Below are 20,320 nucleotides of genomic sequence, written 5' to 3'. Positions count from 1 at the left end.
AACTCCACAATTCTATGATTCTAAGGATCTGGAAGTGCTTCACGTGACACTCTATGGCTTGGAAAGTCCCTCTCCCCCTACCCTTGGAGGTGGATTGCAGTGCTGGTCCCTGAGACTTGGTTACAGCTTGCATTTGAACCCATGTTCAAATTGTGTAAGTTAAACACACACGTTGTCAGACCTGGCTCCAGGTCCCAGCTCACAGAGGACCAACGCTAGCCGGCAGTAATGTACAAAAGTCTTTATTGAAGTACAGTTTCCATTTTCAAGCCGCAGCGCCCCAGCTCTACGTCTAGGGTTAGATCGGCGAAGCTCCATCTGAATCTCCGCCCCCTGTACACCAGTTTAAGACTCTAGCCTTACTCCACCTCTTCCGTCTCTCCTTTCTCCTCTGGGTCCTGTTACCCCCCGGGGTCCCTTCCTTCCTGGATTCTTCTGAGGCTGACGTTGATCCCCCTGACTCCTCCCGCTCTTTCCGGCGGGCTTTGGGACCTGGCTCCCTATCCGGGCTGCCAACTGTGCCGCCCTCCTGTACATTTGAACTTGGCGCGCGCGCGCAGCCTTCAACCTTCCTCTTGACCGTTTCCTCGCTCCCCGATGGAGGCGTGGCCAATCCTGCCTCATGTCCTCCCGCTGGCAGTGCGCCGCCTGATCCCGATGCCTGGGACTCCTCCCCCCTACTGCACTCTGGTGTGGACGCTGGTCCTGATTTCCAACTGCTGCTCTCTGAGTCCCCTCTGGCCCCTTCTTCCTGGGGTGTTCCCCTCGGCACCCCCCTTGCCCTGACCATGGGGGCCCCTTTCTGTGAATCTTCCGATTCGCTGGAAAGACTCGGAGACCTCGGACCGCTGTCATCGCTAACATTTCCTTCGGACTCCTCCCCCTCGCTCTCTATTTCCTCCCTTTCCTGTGCCTCTGCTCCTGAACCCCTGACATCCATCCCCCCCTCGAAGCCCCCCCTTCCCCCCTCCCCTCCTTCAGGTGTGGGTGCTGGGTGCTCCGTCGTTGTGGGGGTGAATGCCGGATACAGTTCGTCCCCCGTGGCGTGCATCCAGCCGGATAAGTCCGGCTCGTCCTCCGTGCTCTCGCCGACCTCGATTTCCTCTGCTTCCATCTCTTTGCCGCCGTGCTCGAACCCAAGGTCCTCCCCCAACACGTCCATGTCCGTCTCTCCCCCGTTCTCCTCTGGGGACGTTGCCTGCCAAGGACCCCTCAGCTACTTCCTGCGCCACTGCTCCTCTGTTCGATCGTCCCACCAATAAGAACGGTCTGAGGCAGACCCCGCGGGTGATCCCTCCGGGGAACGTGTTTCTAGTGCCGGTTCTTCGTCCGAGGTGAACCCCTGGAACGTGCTGGCTGACAATGTGGGTGTGAAAAGCCAGTCGTCGAAATACGCGGCTGGCATGGGCCTGTGTGGGAAAATGGCATGAAACTCTTCCTTGAGAAGAGGCTCGTCCAAGGCATAGTCCGGCACCCAACGGTTGGCGCTGGCCGGGGTACCTTCTCTGGCGAGAAAATATTCTATTCCCTCTTCCCCCCATCTCGAGTCTAAAATCTCTGTGACCTGGTTGATGGGTTCCCTTCTTGGCGACCCCCTCCTTGTGGGCATCTCCCTGAGCGGGTCTGGTGCCGTGCCCGGCTCCTGAAATCTGTGAGGTGCTTTGTAGGGCGTGAGCACTGATCTATGGAACACTGGGTGCATTCTGGATCCCTCCGGAAGTGTCAACCGGAAGGCCACTGGATTGATCTGTGCCTCGACTTGGTAAGGTCCTAGCTGCTTATGTCCGAGCTTCTTCTTCGCTAACGATCTGGTCGGCACTGCCTGGGCTGCTAACCAAACCCAGTCTCCCACCTGTATGTCTTCCCCAACCCTTCTGTGCTTGTCAGCCTGCAGTTTGTATGCGTGCTTTGCTAGTTCTAACTGCCTCCGAAGCTGTTCGTGAACCTCCTGCAACTCTGACGCTAAGGCTTCCGCTGCCTGTGGCTCCCCCTCCCCCAGTCTCTCTAATCCCGGGAAGGTTCTGGGATGCCTCCCGTTGTTGGCGAAGAACGGTGTCACCCCCGTGGACACGTGCTTCGTGTTGTTGTAGGCGAACTCAGCGAGCGGCAGGTAGTCCACCCATGTTGCCGGCTGCTGATTTGCGTAGCATCTCAGGTACTGCTGCATGATGGCGTTGACTCACTCCGCTTGTCCATTGGTCTGCGGGTGTCTTGCCGACGCTAGGTTGATCTTGACGTTCAGGAAACCCATCAGCTTCTGCCAGAAGTTCGAGATGAACTGTCGCCCCCGGTCGGACAGGATAGACCGTGGCAGACCGTGAACCCTGAACACGTGGTCTATGAACAGTTTGGCGGTCTGTTCCGCCGTGGCCACCTTCGCGCACGGAATGAAGTGGGCCATTTTGGTGAACATGTCCACCACCACTAGCACTGCCGTCTTGCCCCTCGAGCTGGGTAAATCCGTGACAAAGTCCAGGGCCACCCTCTCCCACGGTTCGCTCGGTGTCTGCAGCGGTTCGAGCAGTCCCGCCGGCGGTTTGTGCACTGACTTGGCCCTTTGGCAGGTGTCACACCTCGAGACGTAATCCGCGACTTCCCCCCGCATCTTGGGCCACCAAAAATTTCTAGCTACTAATTCTACCGTCTTCTCTTTGCCAAAGTGCCCGGCGGTGGGTGCGTCGTGCAACTGCTGCAGTACTTTCGCGCGGAGGTCGTCTCCCGGTACGTAGAGGGCCCCTCTGCGGATGAGCAATCCGTCGCGTATCTGGAACTCGTCGTCCTTCGCCGTGCCCCTGTGCACCTCCTCCATCTTGGCTTGTGCGAAGGGGTCCTCTTGCAGCGCTCGACGGACAGCATCCAGGTCCACGGTTGCTGAAGCGCACGCCCACGCCTTCGGTGTGAAAATGTGCTTGGCCGCTGCTGGTGCCGCCTCTTCGAGGTATTGCGGCTTTCTGGACAGTGCATCCGCCATGATGTTGCTGTCGCCTGGGATGTACTCTATCCTGAAGTCGAAATCCGCAAAGAACTCCGCCCATCGTATGTGCCTCTGGTTCAGGAACCTTGCCGTGCGCCAGTACTCCAGGTTCTTATGGTCCGTGCGGACCTGCACTGTGTGTTTGGCTCCGATGAGGAAGTGCCGCCACGCCTTGAATGCTGCATGAATGGCCAGCAACTCCCTGTCCCAGATGGTGTAGTTCTGCTCTGACTTGTTGAGCTTCCTGGAGTAGAAGGCACACGGTCTCCAGTCCCCATGCGGGTCTTGCTGTAACAATACTGCTCCCACGGCTCTGTCTGAGGCGTCCGTTTCAACCCTCATTGGTCTGCTGGGATTCACATGCAGTAGCTGCTCTTCGGACGAGAAGAGACGCTTGAGTTTCTGAAAGGACTGCTCCGCTTGCTCCGTCCAGATGAACTTCTTCTTCTTGGAGCTGAGCGTGTCGGTAATAGCCGCCGTCTGCATCGCGAACCCCTTGATGAACTTGCGGTAAAAGTTGGCGAAACCGACAAACCGCTGGACCTCCTTCCGATTGCGCGGGCTCTTCCAGTCCAGCACTGCTCGAACCTTGGCGCTGTCCATGGCGAGCCCCGTGTCCGACAACTTGTAGCCCAGGAAATCTACCTCCTTCATGTTGAATTGGCACTTCTCCAGCTTGGCGTACAGCCTATGCTCCTGCAGTCTCTGCAGAACTTCCTTGACGTCTCCCTCGTGGGTCTCCTCTGATTCTGAAAATATCAGGATGTCGTCCAGGAAGCAGACGCATTTATTGTAGAGGAGACCCGCCAATACGTGATGCATGAAGGCTTGAAAACAGTGGGAGCCATTTTGTAATCCAAAGGGCATAACTCTGTATTCATAGGTGCCCAGGGGCGTGAACATGGCAGTCTTCCACTCGTCGCCCTCCCGTATGCGAATCAGGTTGTACGCCCCTCGCAGATCCAACTTTGTGAAAACGCGTCCTTTCCTCACCGTTGCGAGCAGGTCGTCTATTTTGGGCATGGGAAAGGCTGTGGGCTTGGTTTTCGAGTTTAGAATTCTATAGTCTACCACAAGCCTTTTTTGGGGCGTGTCCTTCTTCTTCACAAAGAAAACAGGACTGCCCCCTACTGCCTTCGACTCCTGGATGAAACCGCGCTTCAAGTTGAGGTCTATGAACTCCCTGAGTTCCTGCAGCTCGTCTTCAGACATGGAATACAGTTTCCCGGTTGGCAGCGTCGCCCCTGGCAGGAGGTCAATCTTGCAGTCATAGGACCTGTGGGGAGGCAGCTTGTCCGCTTCCTTCTCGCAGAAAACCTCCAAAAACGCTGCGTACTTGAGTGGCACTGCTTGCAGCGTTCCTAATTGCAGCTGCGGGTCATCCTCTTCCCCTTCCGGGCTAGGCAGAATGCAATGTTCCGCACAGTAGGAGGAGCCGAAGGTCAGTTGGCGCTGGTACCACGCCAATGCTGGGCTGTGCCTGTGCAGCCAACTCATGCCCAATACTACAGGCGTGTCCGACAGTTGGGTGACATTGAAGCTGATGACTTCTCGGTGATTCCCAATTTGCATCACCATCGGAGGCGTTTGCTGCACCACTTGCCCCCCCAGCAATTCCCTGCCATCCACCGTGACAACCTTCAGAGGCAGCGTGGCTGGCAGTAGTGCTATGTTGTGCTGTTGAATGAAATCCAGTCCTATGAAGTCTGCGTTACTACCAGAGTCAATGGTAATCGGCACTTCCATAGTGAGTCCATTGGGTAGTTGGAGCGATGCTGTGAGCTGCACCACTGGTTTGGGCGAGAGGGGGTCTGTGGGCTGCAAAATTTCTGGGGATTGCTTCACTGACTTGTCTGGCTGGACCCCAGTGCCTCTTCCTCCAGCCAGACTCTGTCGTTTCCCTGCTGTGGTTCTCTCTGCTGAGTTGTGTCTGTTACTTTTGCTGAGGCTGCAGTGTGCTTGTGGAGCCTCTGGGGACACTCTTTTGCCATGTGCTGAGCACTGTCGCAGATGTAGCACTTCCTGTTCCCTCTAGGAGGCTTCGTTTTGACTGCTCCCGGTGTTAGGGCTCTGGTAGCTGACTGAGCCCTGGCGCCTCCAATCTCCATCGGTTCCTCTCCCCCTCCCTGCGGAGGTGTGGATTGCGCACGCGCTGCATCCTTGGGAAAGAGGGGAGGTGCTCTCGCTGGCGTACATCCCCAACGTCCTTCTTCTCTGTTCCATGGACGTTCTTCCAGAAGCACCCCAATTTCCAGCGCCCACTGGACCACCTGCTGAGTGCTCTTTGGTCTCTCCCCCCTTGCAATCTCACCTTTCACATTTGCATTCAAGCCTTCCCAAAAAAGGTCTCTGACTGGAGCAGAATCCTTCTCCCATCCCAGCGCATGGACTAATCCAAAAAAGCGAGAATGGTACTGCCTTACACTGGCTCTACCTTGTTTGAGCCCATGTATGTCTTTTCTGGCGATATCAATGTCTATATTTGATAGAAAACACGAATCCATCGCTTTAATGAAAGCATCCGCATTTTGGAGCGCCGGATCCTTATCTCTCCACAGATTGCGCAGCCACGCTTTAGCTTCCCCATGCAAATGGGACCAGATAAACCCCACCTTCTCTTGCTCATCTCTAAAGTCTTTATCCACCAATTCCAGCGCAAACAGCAGGTCTGCTCGGAAGTTAGGGTACTGCTGTAAATTCCCATCGAAATGAGATGCAAGGCTGCCTCCTCTTTTTCCCAGCCCAATCCCCTCTGATTTGGGTCCTGGTTGCCCCTGCTTAGCAAGCACTTCTAACCTGGCTTGGAGATCCTTGCAGGTGGCAGCCGCTTCCTCTTCCCTTTTCCTGGATGCAATTACCTCCGCGTTGAGTTGTGTCACTGCGTTTTGCAGGGCCGCTAGTTGTTGTTCTGTAGTCATCTTGCCTGACTTTTGTGAGCTCGCGAAGCACCAATCCTCTCCCCTCGCTGCGTCCACTCACGTTACGAGGTTTTTGGTGCAAAATTTAGATGAGATGGAGCTTACTGTCAGAGCTGGCTCCAGGTCCCAGCTCACAGAGGACCAACGCTAGCCGGCAGTAATGTACAAAAGTCTTTATTGAAGTACAGTTTCCATTTTCAAGCCGCAGCGCCCCAGCTCTACGTCTAGGGTTAGATCGGCGAAGCTCCATCTGAATCTCCGCCCCCTGTACACCAGTTTAAGACTCTAGCCTTACTCCACCTCTTCCGTCTCTCCTTTCTCCTCTGGGTCCTGTTACCCCCCGGGGTCCCTTCCTTCCTGGATTCTTCTGAGGCTGACGTTGACCCCCCTGACTCCTCCCGCTCTTTCCGGCGGGCTTTGGGACCTGGCTCCCTATCCGGGCTGCCAACTGTGCCGCCCTCCTGTACATTTGAACTTGGCGCGCGCGCGCAGCCTTCAACCTTCCTCTTGACCGTTTCCTCGCTCCCCGATGGAGGCGTGGCCAATCCTGCCTCATGTCCTCCCGCTGGCAGTGCGCCGCCTGATCCCGATGCCTGGGACTCCTCCCCCCTACTGCACTCTGGTGTGGACGCTGGTCCTGATTTCCAACTGCTGCTCTCTGAGTCCCCTCTTGGGGTGTTCCCCTCGGCACCCCCCTTGCCCTGACCATGGGGGCCCCTTTCTGTGAATCTTCCGATTCGCTGGAAAGACTCGGAGACCTCGGACCGCTGTCATCGCTAACATTTCCTTCGGACTCCTCCCCCTCGCTCTCTATTTCCTCCCTTTCCTGTGCCTCTGCTCCTGAACCCCTGACACACGTGTTTAACTTACACAATTTCACAGAAGGTGGCAAGCTTAAAAGCTCCTTTTGCATAGGGTTTTCCTGGCATGGATTATTTTTTAAAAATATTTTTAAAAATTAATTTTCAATTCTAATAATCCAATAAAAACCACATTAATACAATACCAAATTGTAATACAGTTAAGAAAGCCAATTATCCAATACCAAATTAAATAATTTTGAATGACTTCCTGTGTTCTGGATTTCGGGGAATGATGTTCTTATTTCGTCCTGCTCCAATACTCTTAGTTAGTTCAAATATAACAGTTCTGATCTTGATCCTTTATTTTAATAGCCACTGATCTGATGACTTTCATTCATATTTAACTGTTCCATATCCATTAATTTTGCAATGGGAGTTTTTATCCTGTAAATTTCTGTGTGAAATGTTTGTTTTACGTTCGTCTTTACTCTTCATGTTGTAATCCATCCTCAGCATTTCCCTTCACTTTCACTTTCTGTCAAGGACTGCAATTTTACTTATCCTTCAAGACAAAGAGAAGTCTGGCATCTCGCCATACCCCGGGCAGATATCCAGAATTAACTTCTTTGATCCCTCTCCTATCCGTTAATAAGCTGGTATCTTGCTGAAGCCATGATAAGTCAGAACCAAAGTCCTCTTTACCATTCCGTAGGTCAATGCCACAAATCATTACAATGTTTTCACACAGTTCAATTCTTGCAATTAATCCGTAAAAATTATGAAGTTCTCGTTAATTCCCTCTTGCATTTTTTCAATCCATTAACAATTAATACTTCAGGGGAGGCTTGCTGAATCAAATATAATGTATATAAAGAAAGGGTAAAGCTCCCCTCCCCCTACATACCATGTTACGATGGTTACCAGTTATGATGAAAATCCTTGGCACTCAGTGGCTGATTCATTTAGCAGGTTATCTTGTCCCCTTAGTCCAGAACACACCTGTTACTTAGATCCAAATCCATCCTAAGAAACAGAACCTCCGCTCATAGCGACTGCGTTGGAGTTTCTGATACATGCGGTACTATGCACTCAGCGTCCCCTGCCTCCCACACTCCACCAGAAAAGAGGCAGGTATCAGACAATCTGCGAGTGAAAGCTCACACACACACCCTGGCTCGGGGTGGGGGCTTGTAAGGATAATTACTCTCAAATTATCCTTAATTAGCTGCATAAGCGATCTCCGCTAGCGTGGGAGACATTTTTCACCATGGCAGAAAGCATCGGAAGTTGAAACAAACTTTTTAAGTTCTCTGCCTTCCTTCCTAGGCGGTGGGAGACTCTTGTGAGATCTCTTCAGCCTTGTGAAATCTCATGAGACTTTCAGAAACCAGTAAGCAAGGTAGATAACTTAAAACTCTATGCTTTGCTTGGGGGAGTTCAGTCTTGTTTGGTGCACTGACTCTGGAAGGTCATCCTAGAGGTCATCTTAAGAGAGCAATGAATGGAATTGGGGGCCTAGTGTGATCCTTCTCCTCTCCCTTTTTCATAATTTAGAGTGAAAGACTTTTAAAAGTGGCAAGGGTAATTTCCTCTCTCACCCTACTAGTTTAATCCCCATTACATCCATCTAGTAGGTAAATGTCCTTGTCAAAGTGATGTTTTTCCATTGTGAAAGGTTCTTTTTATTACCAACCTGGCCGCTCTCTTTCTGGAAAAGTGCTTTCTTCTACACAGATTCAGTCACCCCAACTACAGCAGAGCACCTTTGACTATAAAGTACATAGTCCCAGGTTTCCCAGTTTTTTTTGTAGGGACAACAGAAGTATGCAGGGCAGGGATGGGGAATCTGTGGTTCCCCAGTTGTTGCTGGATCACAACTCTCTTCATCCTGAGCATTGGCCATGCTGGCTGGAGCTATTGGGAGATGGACTCCCAACTGGCCTAGGCATATTTCCATAGCAGGTAGACACACTTGCAATCTCATCCTTTGGAAACGGGAGGGATGTGACAAGAGTAGACCCTCGGCAAGGTGAGTGGTTCCTATTCTCCTTCTTCTTTTTTGTAGGAAGGCACATAAGAGAGCTAGGAAAGGTAAAGAACAAGCGAGAACACGAAAGAAGAAAAATATCCTAGCCAGTAGGGGCTCACCAACCGGGAAAGCCAGGAGCCCTGAGAGGAACCTGCTCCCCAGTCTGAAGCATGGACTGGTCTTGGCCTAACCCCACTCCTCCTGCCAGCATTATAGCCGTCTGCCTTCTAAGACAAGGGAAGGAGATGGCCCACTGAAGATGATTTTCCTACCACTCCACCCCTAATAGAATAGCTGTGTGGTGTTCACCAGTATATCTACACGTTAACAAGGTTTTGTTCTCAATGTCAATGAAGTGGAAAGGGAATGTTAAGAGTACTGGTCCGTTTGCCATTTTACATTTTATTCTGAGTGTCACACAGTCTCAACACAGCAGTGTACATCTGTTGCAGCAGCAGTAAGCATTAGTGCCTGATAATGGTCTAATTTCATTCTGTTAAAAGGAGAAAAATGCGCACATCTAGAAACCTGACTTCTGTGGATTTCAAGAGGTAGGGGGACCCGTCCTGGCTTCTGCTGAACGAGAGATGGCTCTGCCAGGAAACCAGATTTCACCCGCATGCCCTGTCTTTTGACAAATCAAATACTAACTGGCTCATCAGTTTGGAAACCAGCAATAAAATCTGCTTCCCAATGATATGCCTTTGAAATGGATTCCTTATCTAAGATGCAAACCAAAAGCAGTGTGGATTCTGAGCCACAGTTAGCAGGATAGAGCCCCAGCTATTGCATTAGATTAGACAGAGATAGCTCAGGAAGATGCATGGCAAGCAATAGCAGTGATATATTTATTCCCCCAAGTTAGGAGTTCTACTCTGTGTACAGCACTTTTTTACTTTTGAGTATAGCAGTGCCGTACGTATGAAACATCCTAGAACAAATAAAACTGTTTCTGTCTGGCATAATGTTCCAGGAACACATGGATTAAGTCCTTTACAGATGTGCACAAACCTGAGCACTATAGCCGTTACTGATTCTGGCCACAGCACAATAACAAAGCACAAACCTATTAACAGTAGGGAATCCTCCTGCACAGAAGTGGGTTTGAAACATAGCGAGGGATATATTACACTCTTATATGTAGACAACTAAATGCACTATTTAGGTGAAGACAATACTATGGTTTCATCTTCCATAAAATCTACCTTCCAAAAAGAGTGGGGCTTGCGTAGAAGAAGATGCTTTTGGTGTAGATCATCCACTTACCTTGCTGCAGTTGGTTCAGTTGAAAAGCAGAGGGGGGCATTATACCAAGTATTATGCACTGGTATCTAACAGCTGGCAATGTTGACCTTGTGTGACCCAAAACCAGGTCCTAAAAGGTTACTGATTTCGTAAGAAACAGTCAGTCAAGTTATTAAGGATGCAGTACTCTTAGACAGTTGTTAGTCCCTTGCAATAATGTGAAAGATACCATTTACTCAGTCTGAGATCCAGTTGGCATGACCATCGCAGCTGTACAAAATAGATATATAAAGGAGCAGTAGCAACAGCTGATAAACAGATTGAGACAGTCCAGCCAGAACTTGTATCATTTGCCAGGAGCAAACATCTGATAGTTGGACAGACCCTTCACGCCCCTGGTGTATGAAACCAATGAACGAAGATGGCAGTTTGGATGAACACTGTAGAGTGTCTACTAAGGAACTTTGCTCTCTCCAAGATATTATCCTGAAGTGTGTCAATTGTTGAGAAATTTTTGCAGATGCCTTGCAACACACACACTATTTAGGCAAACTAGTTGAAATGATTAATAGTGGTATTATTAAAACAGTAATATTGAAGGCCTTTGTTGCTTTAAAATTTGTACCAATTCATCTGTTTATTCATTGCAGAAGTGTGGTGATTTTGTTATATTTCAAGTATGTATTGAGTTAGATGTAGATACTTGCTCAAGTAAATGTGAAATAGCTGTTTGTTTTTATTCCTGCCCAGGAAAAGTTGTCACAAGCCAGTTTTTGGAATGTGGGATCTGACTTTGAATTGAATATATGCTCTAGGAAAATCACATTAAAATAAAATAAGATAAAAATAGAAATAATTAAACACAGAAAACTTTTATTCAGGTCAAGTTTGCAATTCTGTTAAAACTTGTTAAGCAATCTAGCACCTAAAGGATACAACTCCACTAACTTTGCATTGAAAGCAGTACTTAAATAGCAGAGAGAGGAGTGAAAAGCGCAGAGGTCCTGCCTATTTGTCCAATGCCTGAAACTGGCAACTTCTGCTGCCAGCCTTTTGTACTTCTTCTACAAGGTGCAGCTGCTGTGCTACAGGTCTTTTGCACAGGAGAACGATCCAGTGGGCACTTTTGCCTCTTCGCGTCCAAGAGGACGATCTGTATTGCTGAATATTAATTCCATTGTATCCTATGAGCAGTACCCGTAACAAGTATGATCCACATTTTGTTTATATTTTCTTGAATGTAGTTCCTATGTTTTTCACATTCAGAGGTACAATAAAATACGCTTTTTAAAATCAGTATGCCTCCATTTGAATCTAGACGAATCATTTTAATAAGCTCATTTTATTCTCTATGCCGATCCAAGGGTGATGTAACCTTCACTGCCTTGGGCCCATTGGCGAAGCTTAAAGGTGCACATTTTACGGGCATCTTCCAGGAAATCCAAGTATTTATTTACATAAATATATTAAACAAATCACATGAAACGTATTCATGATTATCAACCAGTATTTTAAAAGGAAAATTTTCTAGTTTTTCCTTATAACCAAAATCTGGTTATAAAATGCTAAACAGAACTGAAGAAATTCTTGAAATTTCCTAATCAATAAATAAACTTCCTATTAATGTTATACAGTATTTAAAGGATTGCGAAGTGCTAAGACTTCAGCATATATTTCCTGCAATTAATATCCTGAGATGAGGTTCAAGCAGATTACATTTTTCAGGCGTGAGATTCAATTATTCTAGCCCTGAATGAAATCATTCCCTCAGCATGTATGTGAGTGACATGTGCATACACACACACACACACACACACACACACATTAATCCAAGTGGCTACACTTTAAACATTTTAATGCCACATTCCTAATTAATACTTTAAAGAGCTGTGAAAATTACATTGAAAAGATACATTGGCATCAGCATTCAAAAATTTCCGTATTCTAAAGAAAGGCACTGCTACAGGATCTCTATATACAGTACATTTTACATTGCATAGATTGTCACAAACGTAAGCAACCCCCACAGAGAAATGATGTACAAGTGACCAAGTAAAGTGATTTTGCAGCACACATTGCTCTCAGGCACCTGCCTGTAAGGAAGGATTATTTGCAAAACACTCCATTCAAATGGCAGCAGTTCAGCAGTCTGTAGTTCCTAGTATTACAAAAAACACCTTTTCAGAGGAGTGTTTTCTGGTCAAATAACTGCAAATCAAAGCGTACCCAAACTTCCCCTGTTGGTACCTCATGCAGCAGTAAATGTTTAGTTGTAGGTCCCTTGTTTTCTTGCTCTGTTCTGATTTTGGCTACTGGAACTTCAGTGCGGCCCAAAAAATCTGTTTAACAACAACACATAAAACATACTCAAATCTGTGTTAAATAATGAAGGCTGCAATCCAATGCACACTAATTTGAGAGTAAACTCAAAGAGAGCTCCAGCTTAAGCTTATATTATGCATTTACTCAGAAGTAAGTGTGAAGTGGCTAAATGAGGAGGAAATGAAGTCTGAGTCACATGCGATAAGGAATGGAGAAGCATAATAGCATGTTCAGATGGCTGCCCTAGAATGCATTCTCAGAGCAGGTTCAGGGTGAAAAGCGCTTCCCCCCTGACATGAAATAGAATACAGTTGAAGATTCAGTCTAGAAACTGACATATGAAACGTGTTTAAAGCAGGCTGCTTCTTCATATACAGAATCAAACATCTCTTGGCAATGCATTTGTTCATCTTTAGTTCCCTAACAGACAAAATGCAACAAAAATGGGAACCCCCAAAAATGAACTGGAAGGAGGAGCAAACAGAAGTGGGGCAGGTTATTTGTCATAAGTGGGAAAAGAACCTCAACACAGTTGATGGGATCCTTCTTGCTTGGGACACAGTAAACAAACATGGTCAGAGTCAGGGAATAAAGATCCGTTTGTTGAAAATGGGGTGTATTTATAATGCACCGGAGCAACAAACAAATGTTACAGATGGACTTGGCAGCGAGCACCTCTCTTCTTTCCCAAATAGCTCTATTTAGGTGTAGAGTGCACAACAAACAGCCTAAATGGGGCCACTGGGTAGTCAGAACTGATACGTTTGTGCTTAAGCTCCAGCCCACGCCATACCAGCTCCTAGTCATTAACAAGGGACAAAGAATGATCTCTCTCACAGACAAAATGCAGCACCTACCATCGGGTGAGAACTGATCCCTGTCAAACATGGTGAGACACAGAACATCTTGATATAGATCCTTGATGAAGAATTGGCAGTTAAAGTTCCATTTTGGGTTCAAAGTGTCTGGCAGTGCTCTTGTTGTGAAGCTTTGAGACCCCAGGCTGATTTCACAGTATGGGTTGCTCTTTCCTTAACATAAAACAGAAGTGTACACATTAACCTTTAAAAAGAATAATGTAGGCAAATTGGAGCAGAGTTAAGGACACTATTTTCATAAGAGGGTAAAAAAAAAGTTGTGTTTAAATTGCTCTGATTGGATTCAAGGTTGGATTAAAGCGGTTGGAAGCCCTGGTGCAGTTCTCAAGCCAGGTCCCTAAAAAGCATTCCTGAAATAAGGTGCCACAGACTAAATCCTGTAGGGTTTTAAAAGGCTATCAAATTTATTATGGCATAAACTTTGTCTGACTACAAAAAATAAAAATAAAATAGTTGGAGCATGTGCAATTTTACAACTCTCAAGGCAAAACACAACAACATTTTACCAAACTTGATAGCAAAAAGAAAATACTCTGAACATGCTCATATTCACATTTAAAACTCACATTGTTTTTGTTCACTTCCTGCCTTGGGCCAGGCATCAACTCTCAGCCTAACCTACTTCATGCAGATACAGGAGGAGGTGTTAAATGGCTGGGAAAAGGGATTTAGTGCTCATATCATAGGCATAAAATCTCTCTCTTTTTTTTAAATTTCAAGTAACAAAACTTATCCACAACAGGAAAGCAGAGCTTTGTAGTTGTACAGAAAAGAAAGAAAAATGGTGGCTGATGGTTATAGTTTTAGACAGCCCCCCAAAGGCAATTCAATCAAAGTGTCCCTCCATAAGGTTCCATGAATTGGGTGGGTGAAAACCATGTTCAGTTGCCGTAACAAAGTCAATAAATGGATACCATATCATATAGAAGATGTGAATCTACCCACCACCCTCCCAAAAAAATAATAAATCAATATTCCTTTTGTGAAATGGTTTATTTGTCCATAAGCACCATGCCTCATACTTGTGAAATCCAGACTTTGAAAAGAATGGTCTCAAGTACTCTACTTACTTGATTTAAGTTTCTTCCGGAGATACTTGGCTGCTTCTGTTTTTTGTATTTGTACCTCTCTTATTTTTATTGCATAGTTTTGGCTTACTTGATTTTTTTTAAAAAAAGAAGTCTGAAATGTCAGTCTGATTCCTTGCACATAAATTGCTTGGAATGTTGCCTGCAAATTAAGCTTCATAACTTACCTTTGAGAAGGGCTAGAGACTTAAAAAGCAAAACAAAACTCAAAGTTCCAAGTGTGGGCGCCCTGTTGGCGTGAGCCCTGAGGCCGTTGCTCCAATTGCACCATTAAAACCAGTCCCTGCTCTGATTCTAGGCTCAGGTTGTTTGCAATTCTATTTTTTTCATATTTCTCTTACTTTATAAATACACAGGTTTTTCAGTTCCAGAAAATTGCTTGGCAACTACTTATTTGTAACACTAGACTCTACATATTAGTTTGCTGAACTTGAAATTATATCACCAAAGACAAACATCCGCCCCTAAATTATTACCATTAGGTTTGCACGCTTTTAATTCAGTTGCTTCAATCACATGCACCATCAAACGTCCTATTCCTGAACTCTTCTGTGACCGAGCTGAAAAACAAAACAAATTTACCACCAGTAAATTGCTTGGACAGAAAAAGAAAGCTGGCTGAGCAACATATGGAACAAAACACAAGGCACCTAAATTGGCATGTTTGCGCAGAAGCTGGATTACTGCAGCCAACTTGTGGTATCTGTCTGCATTAAGCACACATGCCAACTAGTTGCTTTGAAATCTCATTAAGTCTAGAAACTATCCTGGAGGAAGCAGGATCCACCTGTAATTTGTATAAATTTGCCTGGGCAAGGTAGAAGTGTAGACACATGAAATACAAACTTTCCATGTTCAGTTTCACCAACATTCCTTCATTGTGTAAACAGAATCCTTTCCACAGCACAACTGTCTTGCAACTCAAAACCCCTTCATGCCACTTGTAAAGCCAGAGGCTTATTTTAGGAATGTGCCCACGTGTCAAGAAGCCTGAAAATGTGATGTGGGAATAGGAATATGTGGCATTTAGATTCAGGCCAGGAGATGTCCCCAAGAAGCCCAGGAAGCGGGCTTGCATTCACACCAGAATCCAGCGGTGTCTGTGGTACAGCCTGTTCCTTCAAGTTCCCATCAACCAACGTTCAGCACCTTGGTAAGCCTTTTCATGTTTCTTCTTTTCCGTTTCAATATAATGTTCTGAAGCTCCTTTAATTTTCTGGACCCAGGCAGTTCTGCAAAAGTGAGTATTATTTTATTTTAATTTTTTACAAAAATAAGAACCACAAAAACAAAGCGAGATGAACATTCTCTGAGCTCACCTTTCATTGATGTTGTCTGTTTTTAGTGTGTATACTCTATCAATGTGGGAGATGTGGAAAACTGGCTCTTCACTGGAAGGGTCAGTCGGCAGTTTCACCAGGACTTCATTAAGAAAAACAGGCTGAAACACAGAAAGGTGTAGTCCTGGGTGACAGCAAAACCTTTCTCCATTATAAATTTGTCCAATCTTCATCTCCTTACTTTGAGACCAGCACTGGACAACTATTTGGTGCAACACATGATGTAACACATTTCTGCAACAGAAAATAAACTTTCTCCTGCTGGGAAGAGAAGACTCATGTCTATGGAACTTCCCTGAGAAACTCCCATGGGGATACGACCTGATCAATTAGTGAACTACAGTTCATAAGATTAATTGATTCCATGTTGATTAAATTTGTATGCATTCACATACTGGTAAAATATTTTGACACAAGAATCATATTTTGCTTCCAGAGGATGTATGCATGTTTCATCATAGGCATCATCATAGAAGAGGGAAACCCTCATATGAGAGAGAGAATTGGGATGCCTCTTTGTAACACACAGATTATGGTGCTCACTCACCATCTGCAGTTTTTTATAAATTCTGGTTACTTGTTTTTTTAAGAACAAACCCAGGGCACCTTTTTAGTTGATTAAAAGTTCATCTGATTTCCCCAACCAATTAGTTGATTAAGTGGTATTTAGCAGGCAAACACTCTTTTTTCCACTGTAAGTCCTTGCCATACTTTTAGTCGCATTTACCACTCATTGGCATGATGGACTTGCAGAAATGAACCAGCCCATTAAATTAATACAAATTGAGATGCACTATCTAAAGGATATTTCCTACATGAGCTATGTAGGAGGCAGTGGCAATTTCCATTTTTCAGGAGAAAAGCCAAGATTTTGTCTAACCAATGCTAAGATGCTTTTTTAAAAATCCAAAGAAAGTCCTTCACTCACTAATTATAGAAGATCTGTCCCTACTGACAGTAGTGTAAACATTCAAAATTAGTACTGATAGGAGACTGAAATTATACAGTTAACTTCAGCATCCTAGTAGATCAAGGAAGTCTATTAAATAGTAAAGAGGTTATTATTTCTATTAAAAGAAAACATCCCACTCCTTCCCTTTCCAAATGCACAATTAAGATGCTTTAATTTACTCACCGTTTTGTAAATTTTGAACTGAGTATTTGATTTTGGGTTGAACAATTTATCTGACCCTGTAGATACAAACTGCTTGACCATGTAGGTGAGAAGCAGGAAGTCACTGAAGAGGAATCCATATAGTTCTTTGTTGCTTTTTGTCTTATAGAGTTTGCCACTGTGCAAAAGCTTCCTTGGTCCCAAGCAATTGGTCAGGGAGTTAAAAATCAGTTGCTAAAAGGAAGAGAAAACCAAAGCAGCAATACAATGACTTTTCAACATCAGAGAGAAAATTCTACTCAAAACCAAAGCCATTTTGCTACCCTTAATGTACGCTGTTGGTCTATACCTGTTGAACTGCCATCAACAGGGCCAACCCATAATAATGCATTCCCAGCACCTCTTTCCTCCTTTTTATCCAGTCCTTCCCACCCCAGACAGTTACCTCAGCAAGGCCCTCACACTGAACGTGGGACTGGATCCATTCAAGCCTGTCTGAATTCTCCTTTTCTCGCACTCCCTCATTCACCTGGGAACACAGCTCCTCGGCCCGCTCAAGAGCCAGCTTCAGATTACTGTGATCTGGGTGAGTTTCAGGGGAATTTTCCAGAATCTGGTTGGAAGAAACAGACAAAGAAAATTCCAGTATCAGTTAAATGGGGGGCAGGGGGGGCGGGCGGAGAGAGCTATAGAATCATAGAGTTGGAAGGGACCCTGAGGATCAACCTGAGGATCAACCAGTCCAACCCCCTGAAAGGCAGGAATATGCAGCTGTCCCTTATGAGGATCCAACTGAGGTGTTATCCACACAAATATGAGAAGTTTCCTGATTTTTTTAAATAAATACACGTGCAGTCCTCTGCTTGTTCTCACACAATACTGTCAATCAAGTTAGTTCATTTAATTTCTATCCCACCCTTCCTCCCAAAGGACCCCTCCCTCAGTCCCTCAGAGAACAGTTATGCTGATACTCACACTCTTTATGAGAAGAGGGTAGCGAGTGATTCTTTGCATAGGTTTCAGCAGGAAGCTGGAGAGTGGCATTCCTTTACAGCGAGGATCCAAAGCCAATTTCTACAAGGTAAACCAGTATTTTTGAGAGACTGCATTATTGCTACTGATCAACATTGACAGAGGGCTTTAAAATGTGCAAACAGTTGTACAAGCTTCAGTTTGTTATCTTTTACAAAAGAGCAGCCCCTTGGGTGTCTGTTGTCTGGAAGGAGAATATTAAGGGGGAGAGTGTGACCTATCTCAGGCTGCTCCGTTAGAAAAAGGAAAACCTCTGCTGCAGAGCCAGAAGAAGGCTCCATTCACGGCAGCATTTCCCAAGGGAAGCAAAACCCTTACATGAGTGAGGTTCTAGTAAAGAGGTCTTTCCACCCATGGAGGGGGCAGCATTTTCTCCTGATCCCCCTTCCTCCCTCAAAAATCTGCTCTGCAGGGTTGGTGACCTCTCTGGTACAGCATTAGGGACAGGGGGCTGTGGGGGAAGGGGAGATCTGCTCTCCTTTGTACTCCAGTGGGAGATTCTGCAAGATCCCCACTCCTCCCAAGGAGCCTTTCCATTTGTGGAGACTCCTTGCAGCCACAGTCAGACCTATTCAAAGAACAAGGAGAGTTGAGGTTTGACAGCGTGGCAGAGAAACTGGCTGAGAGTCAAGTGAGCATGCAGCCAAGGGGCACTTTTACCTAAACGCCTGGGCAGATACTGGTGTGATATACTGTACAAAGGAAATGTTTGTGGGGAGGAAGAGCCCGTTCCCAAGGTTAACTCCTGATTTGGTAGTTGTGGCGACTGGAGAGCTCGTGTTGCATCTGCCACACCCTCATGGAGAGAAAAGAGACACGATTGAATTAGGAAGCTGCTGCGTAGTATACTGTACTTTCATAAATTCTTTGAACTCTGGTTCTTCATCCGTTTTCTGCTGCAGCAGGGCAGCCCCGTTAAGCTGGCAGCTGCAAAACCGGATATAGGCTTGCATTTGAGACAGTTCAGCAGCCAGAATGTCACCAATCATCTGCACAGGCATTTTTTCACCCCCCATCTTCTTACGCACACGCAGGGCTCTGGAAGAAAATAAAACGACAGGGAAGCAGTTTGAATCCGGAGCTTTCAACCGGAACAAGCTAAGGAGGGGCTCATCAGTTACTGTCACACAGAGATCCCCTGTGGCAGGGTCAACTCCGTTGAGAATATGAAGCAAGTGGATCTTGCTATCTCAGCCAGGAGCTCATTCAGAACCTGGAGATCACATGGTCACGACCTAAATTACTGTCTGACAATGAACCATCAAAGGAAGGCTGGACATATCCAAGAACACAGGAACTGCTAACCCAATTCCTATTTGGTTGTGGCATTTATAGACTTATACACCTAGCAAGACAATCCACTGTCACAGTGTAAACAAGCATTTTAAAAAGGCCTTTTCAAAAGCCCAGATTTCTGCTTTCTCTGCAAGGTAAAGGTAAAGGGACCCTTGACAGTTAGGTCCAGTCGTGGATGACTCTAGGGTTGCGGCACTCATCTCGCTTTACTGGCCGAGGGAGCCGGCGTACAGCTTCCGGGTCATGTGGCCATGTTAGAGTTTGTTGGGTCGTATATCTACTGAGTCTGCTGCAATGGCCCTGCAATAAATTTGATTTATTGCCACTCCAACAAACTTCCAATGGTGCCCACACGCTTCCACTCCGTGCGCTTCAGTTGCCGGGTAATAGCAGAGTTCACACGCAGCATAAAATGGCTTGTCTGTGTCGACGTGGTGTCCTCAGTAACGCAGCTCGACACCAGTACTTCTAATCTAAAACTCTTTATTTAGAAGCATTCAAAACAGAAAAGAAAAACCTACAGAATCTAGCTGCATGTTCGCAGCTTTCTGCCTCTTAACAAAAAACGAAAGGACCTTGCTAACGCTCTCAGATAGACTGCTCTCCAGAAAGAGCTCAGCCCCCACAGAGCACAGATCAAAGGAAAACAACCACGGATCCTGTGGGCAGCGCACCCAGTTACTAAGAATGCTCCTGGAGTGTTAACTCCTGACAGTCCAGAACCACAACAGGCCAGCATGACTAAGCCACTTCTGGTGAACCAGAGCAGCGCACGGAAATGCCACTTACCTTCCCACAGGAGCAGTACCTATTTATCTACTTGCACTTTTTGGCGTGCTTTCTAACTGCTAGGTTGGCAGGAGCAGGGACCGAGCAAGGGGAGCTCACCCCATCACAGGGATTCAATGCAATGCACTTGTGCTTAATTTATTTGCTTCTGGTACTTCATTTCTTCAGGGATGCTTTTTACTCTTCTCAATCAAGGTTGCATTTAGTGAATTTGAAATCACATCACATTAAGACTACAAATTGAACAAAAAGCTTCCCAAACAGAAACACTTGCATAAAACTGAGGAGCAGAGACACTTTCATTTTTTTCAGAGAAAACATTAAAAATTACAGCTACGATGCTTCTGAGAGGTCCAAAATACTTTTGATGTCTCCAGAGAGCACTTTTCTTTCGGCTCAATTGTAGAAGACATGTTTTACGTGCCGGGGTCCCAGGTTCAATCCCCAGCACCTTTGATTTCTCAAGTCGCAGGGCTGGAAAATGCTTCTGAG

The 20,320-nt window shown here is 46.2% G+C and overlaps 2 protein-coding genes across 18 annotated transcripts in view; one reads left to right on the top strand and one right to left on the bottom strand.

Moving 5' to 3' along the window:
- The window catches only part of LOC310675301 (protein FAM228B-like), a 63,977-nt gene extending 54,556 nt beyond the window's left edge, over window positions 1–9,421 (top strand). For 4 of the 8 annotated variants that reach the window (XR_014510033.1, XR_014510034.1, XM_083435611.1 and 1 more), the window contains one exon: window positions 9,228–9,421. Coding sequence is in view for 6 of the 8 variants with exons in the window: in XM_083435611.1 (XP_083291737.1) it covers window positions 9,228–9,279 (52 nt within the window). In the remaining 2 variants the exon portion in view is untranslated. Of the gene's footprint in view, window positions 1–8,760 lie in introns of all 8 variants that reach the window. The other 4 variants (XM_083435615.1, XM_083435614.1, XM_083435612.1 and 1 more) reach the window with 1 other exon arrangement.
- A 1,401-nt stretch (window positions 9,422–10,822) lies between these two features.
- Window positions 10,823–20,320, bottom strand: part of ITSN2 (intersectin 2) — a 70,339-nt gene continuing 60,841 nt past the window's right edge. For 8 of the 10 annotated variants that reach the window (XM_083435538.1, XM_083435535.1, XM_083435528.1 and 5 more), the window contains 9 exons: window positions 18,598–18,781; window positions 17,687–17,785; window positions 17,157–17,324; window positions 16,733–16,945; window positions 15,577–15,698; window positions 15,407–15,489; window positions 14,734–14,817; window positions 13,149–13,322; window positions 10,823–12,308 (listed from right to left, as the gene is read on the bottom strand). In XM_083435538.1, the coding sequence (XP_083291664.1) occupies window positions 12,151–12,308; window positions 13,149–13,322; window positions 14,734–14,817; window positions 15,407–15,489; window positions 15,577–15,698; window positions 16,733–16,945; window positions 17,157–17,324; window positions 17,687–17,785; window positions 18,598–18,781 (1,285 nt within the window). In that variant the 3' untranslated portion in view covers window positions 10,823–12,150. The remainder of the gene's footprint in view (window positions 12,309–13,148; window positions 13,323–14,733; window positions 14,818–15,406; window positions 15,490–15,576; window positions 15,699–16,732; window positions 16,946–17,156; window positions 17,325–17,686; window positions 17,786–18,597; window positions 18,782–20,320) is intronic. The other 2 variants (XM_083435540.1, XM_083435529.1) reach the window with 1 other exon arrangement.

The sequence above is a fragment of the Podarcis tiliguerta genome (genome assembly GCF_965153285.1).
Source record: "Podarcis tiliguerta genome assembly, chromosome: 3".
Taxonomy (NCBI): domain Eukaryota; kingdom Metazoa; phylum Chordata; class Lepidosauria; order Squamata; family Lacertidae; genus Podarcis; species Podarcis tiliguerta.
Note: the sequence above shows the minus strand (reverse complement) of the source record. Positions and strands in the feature narration are given on the sequence as shown.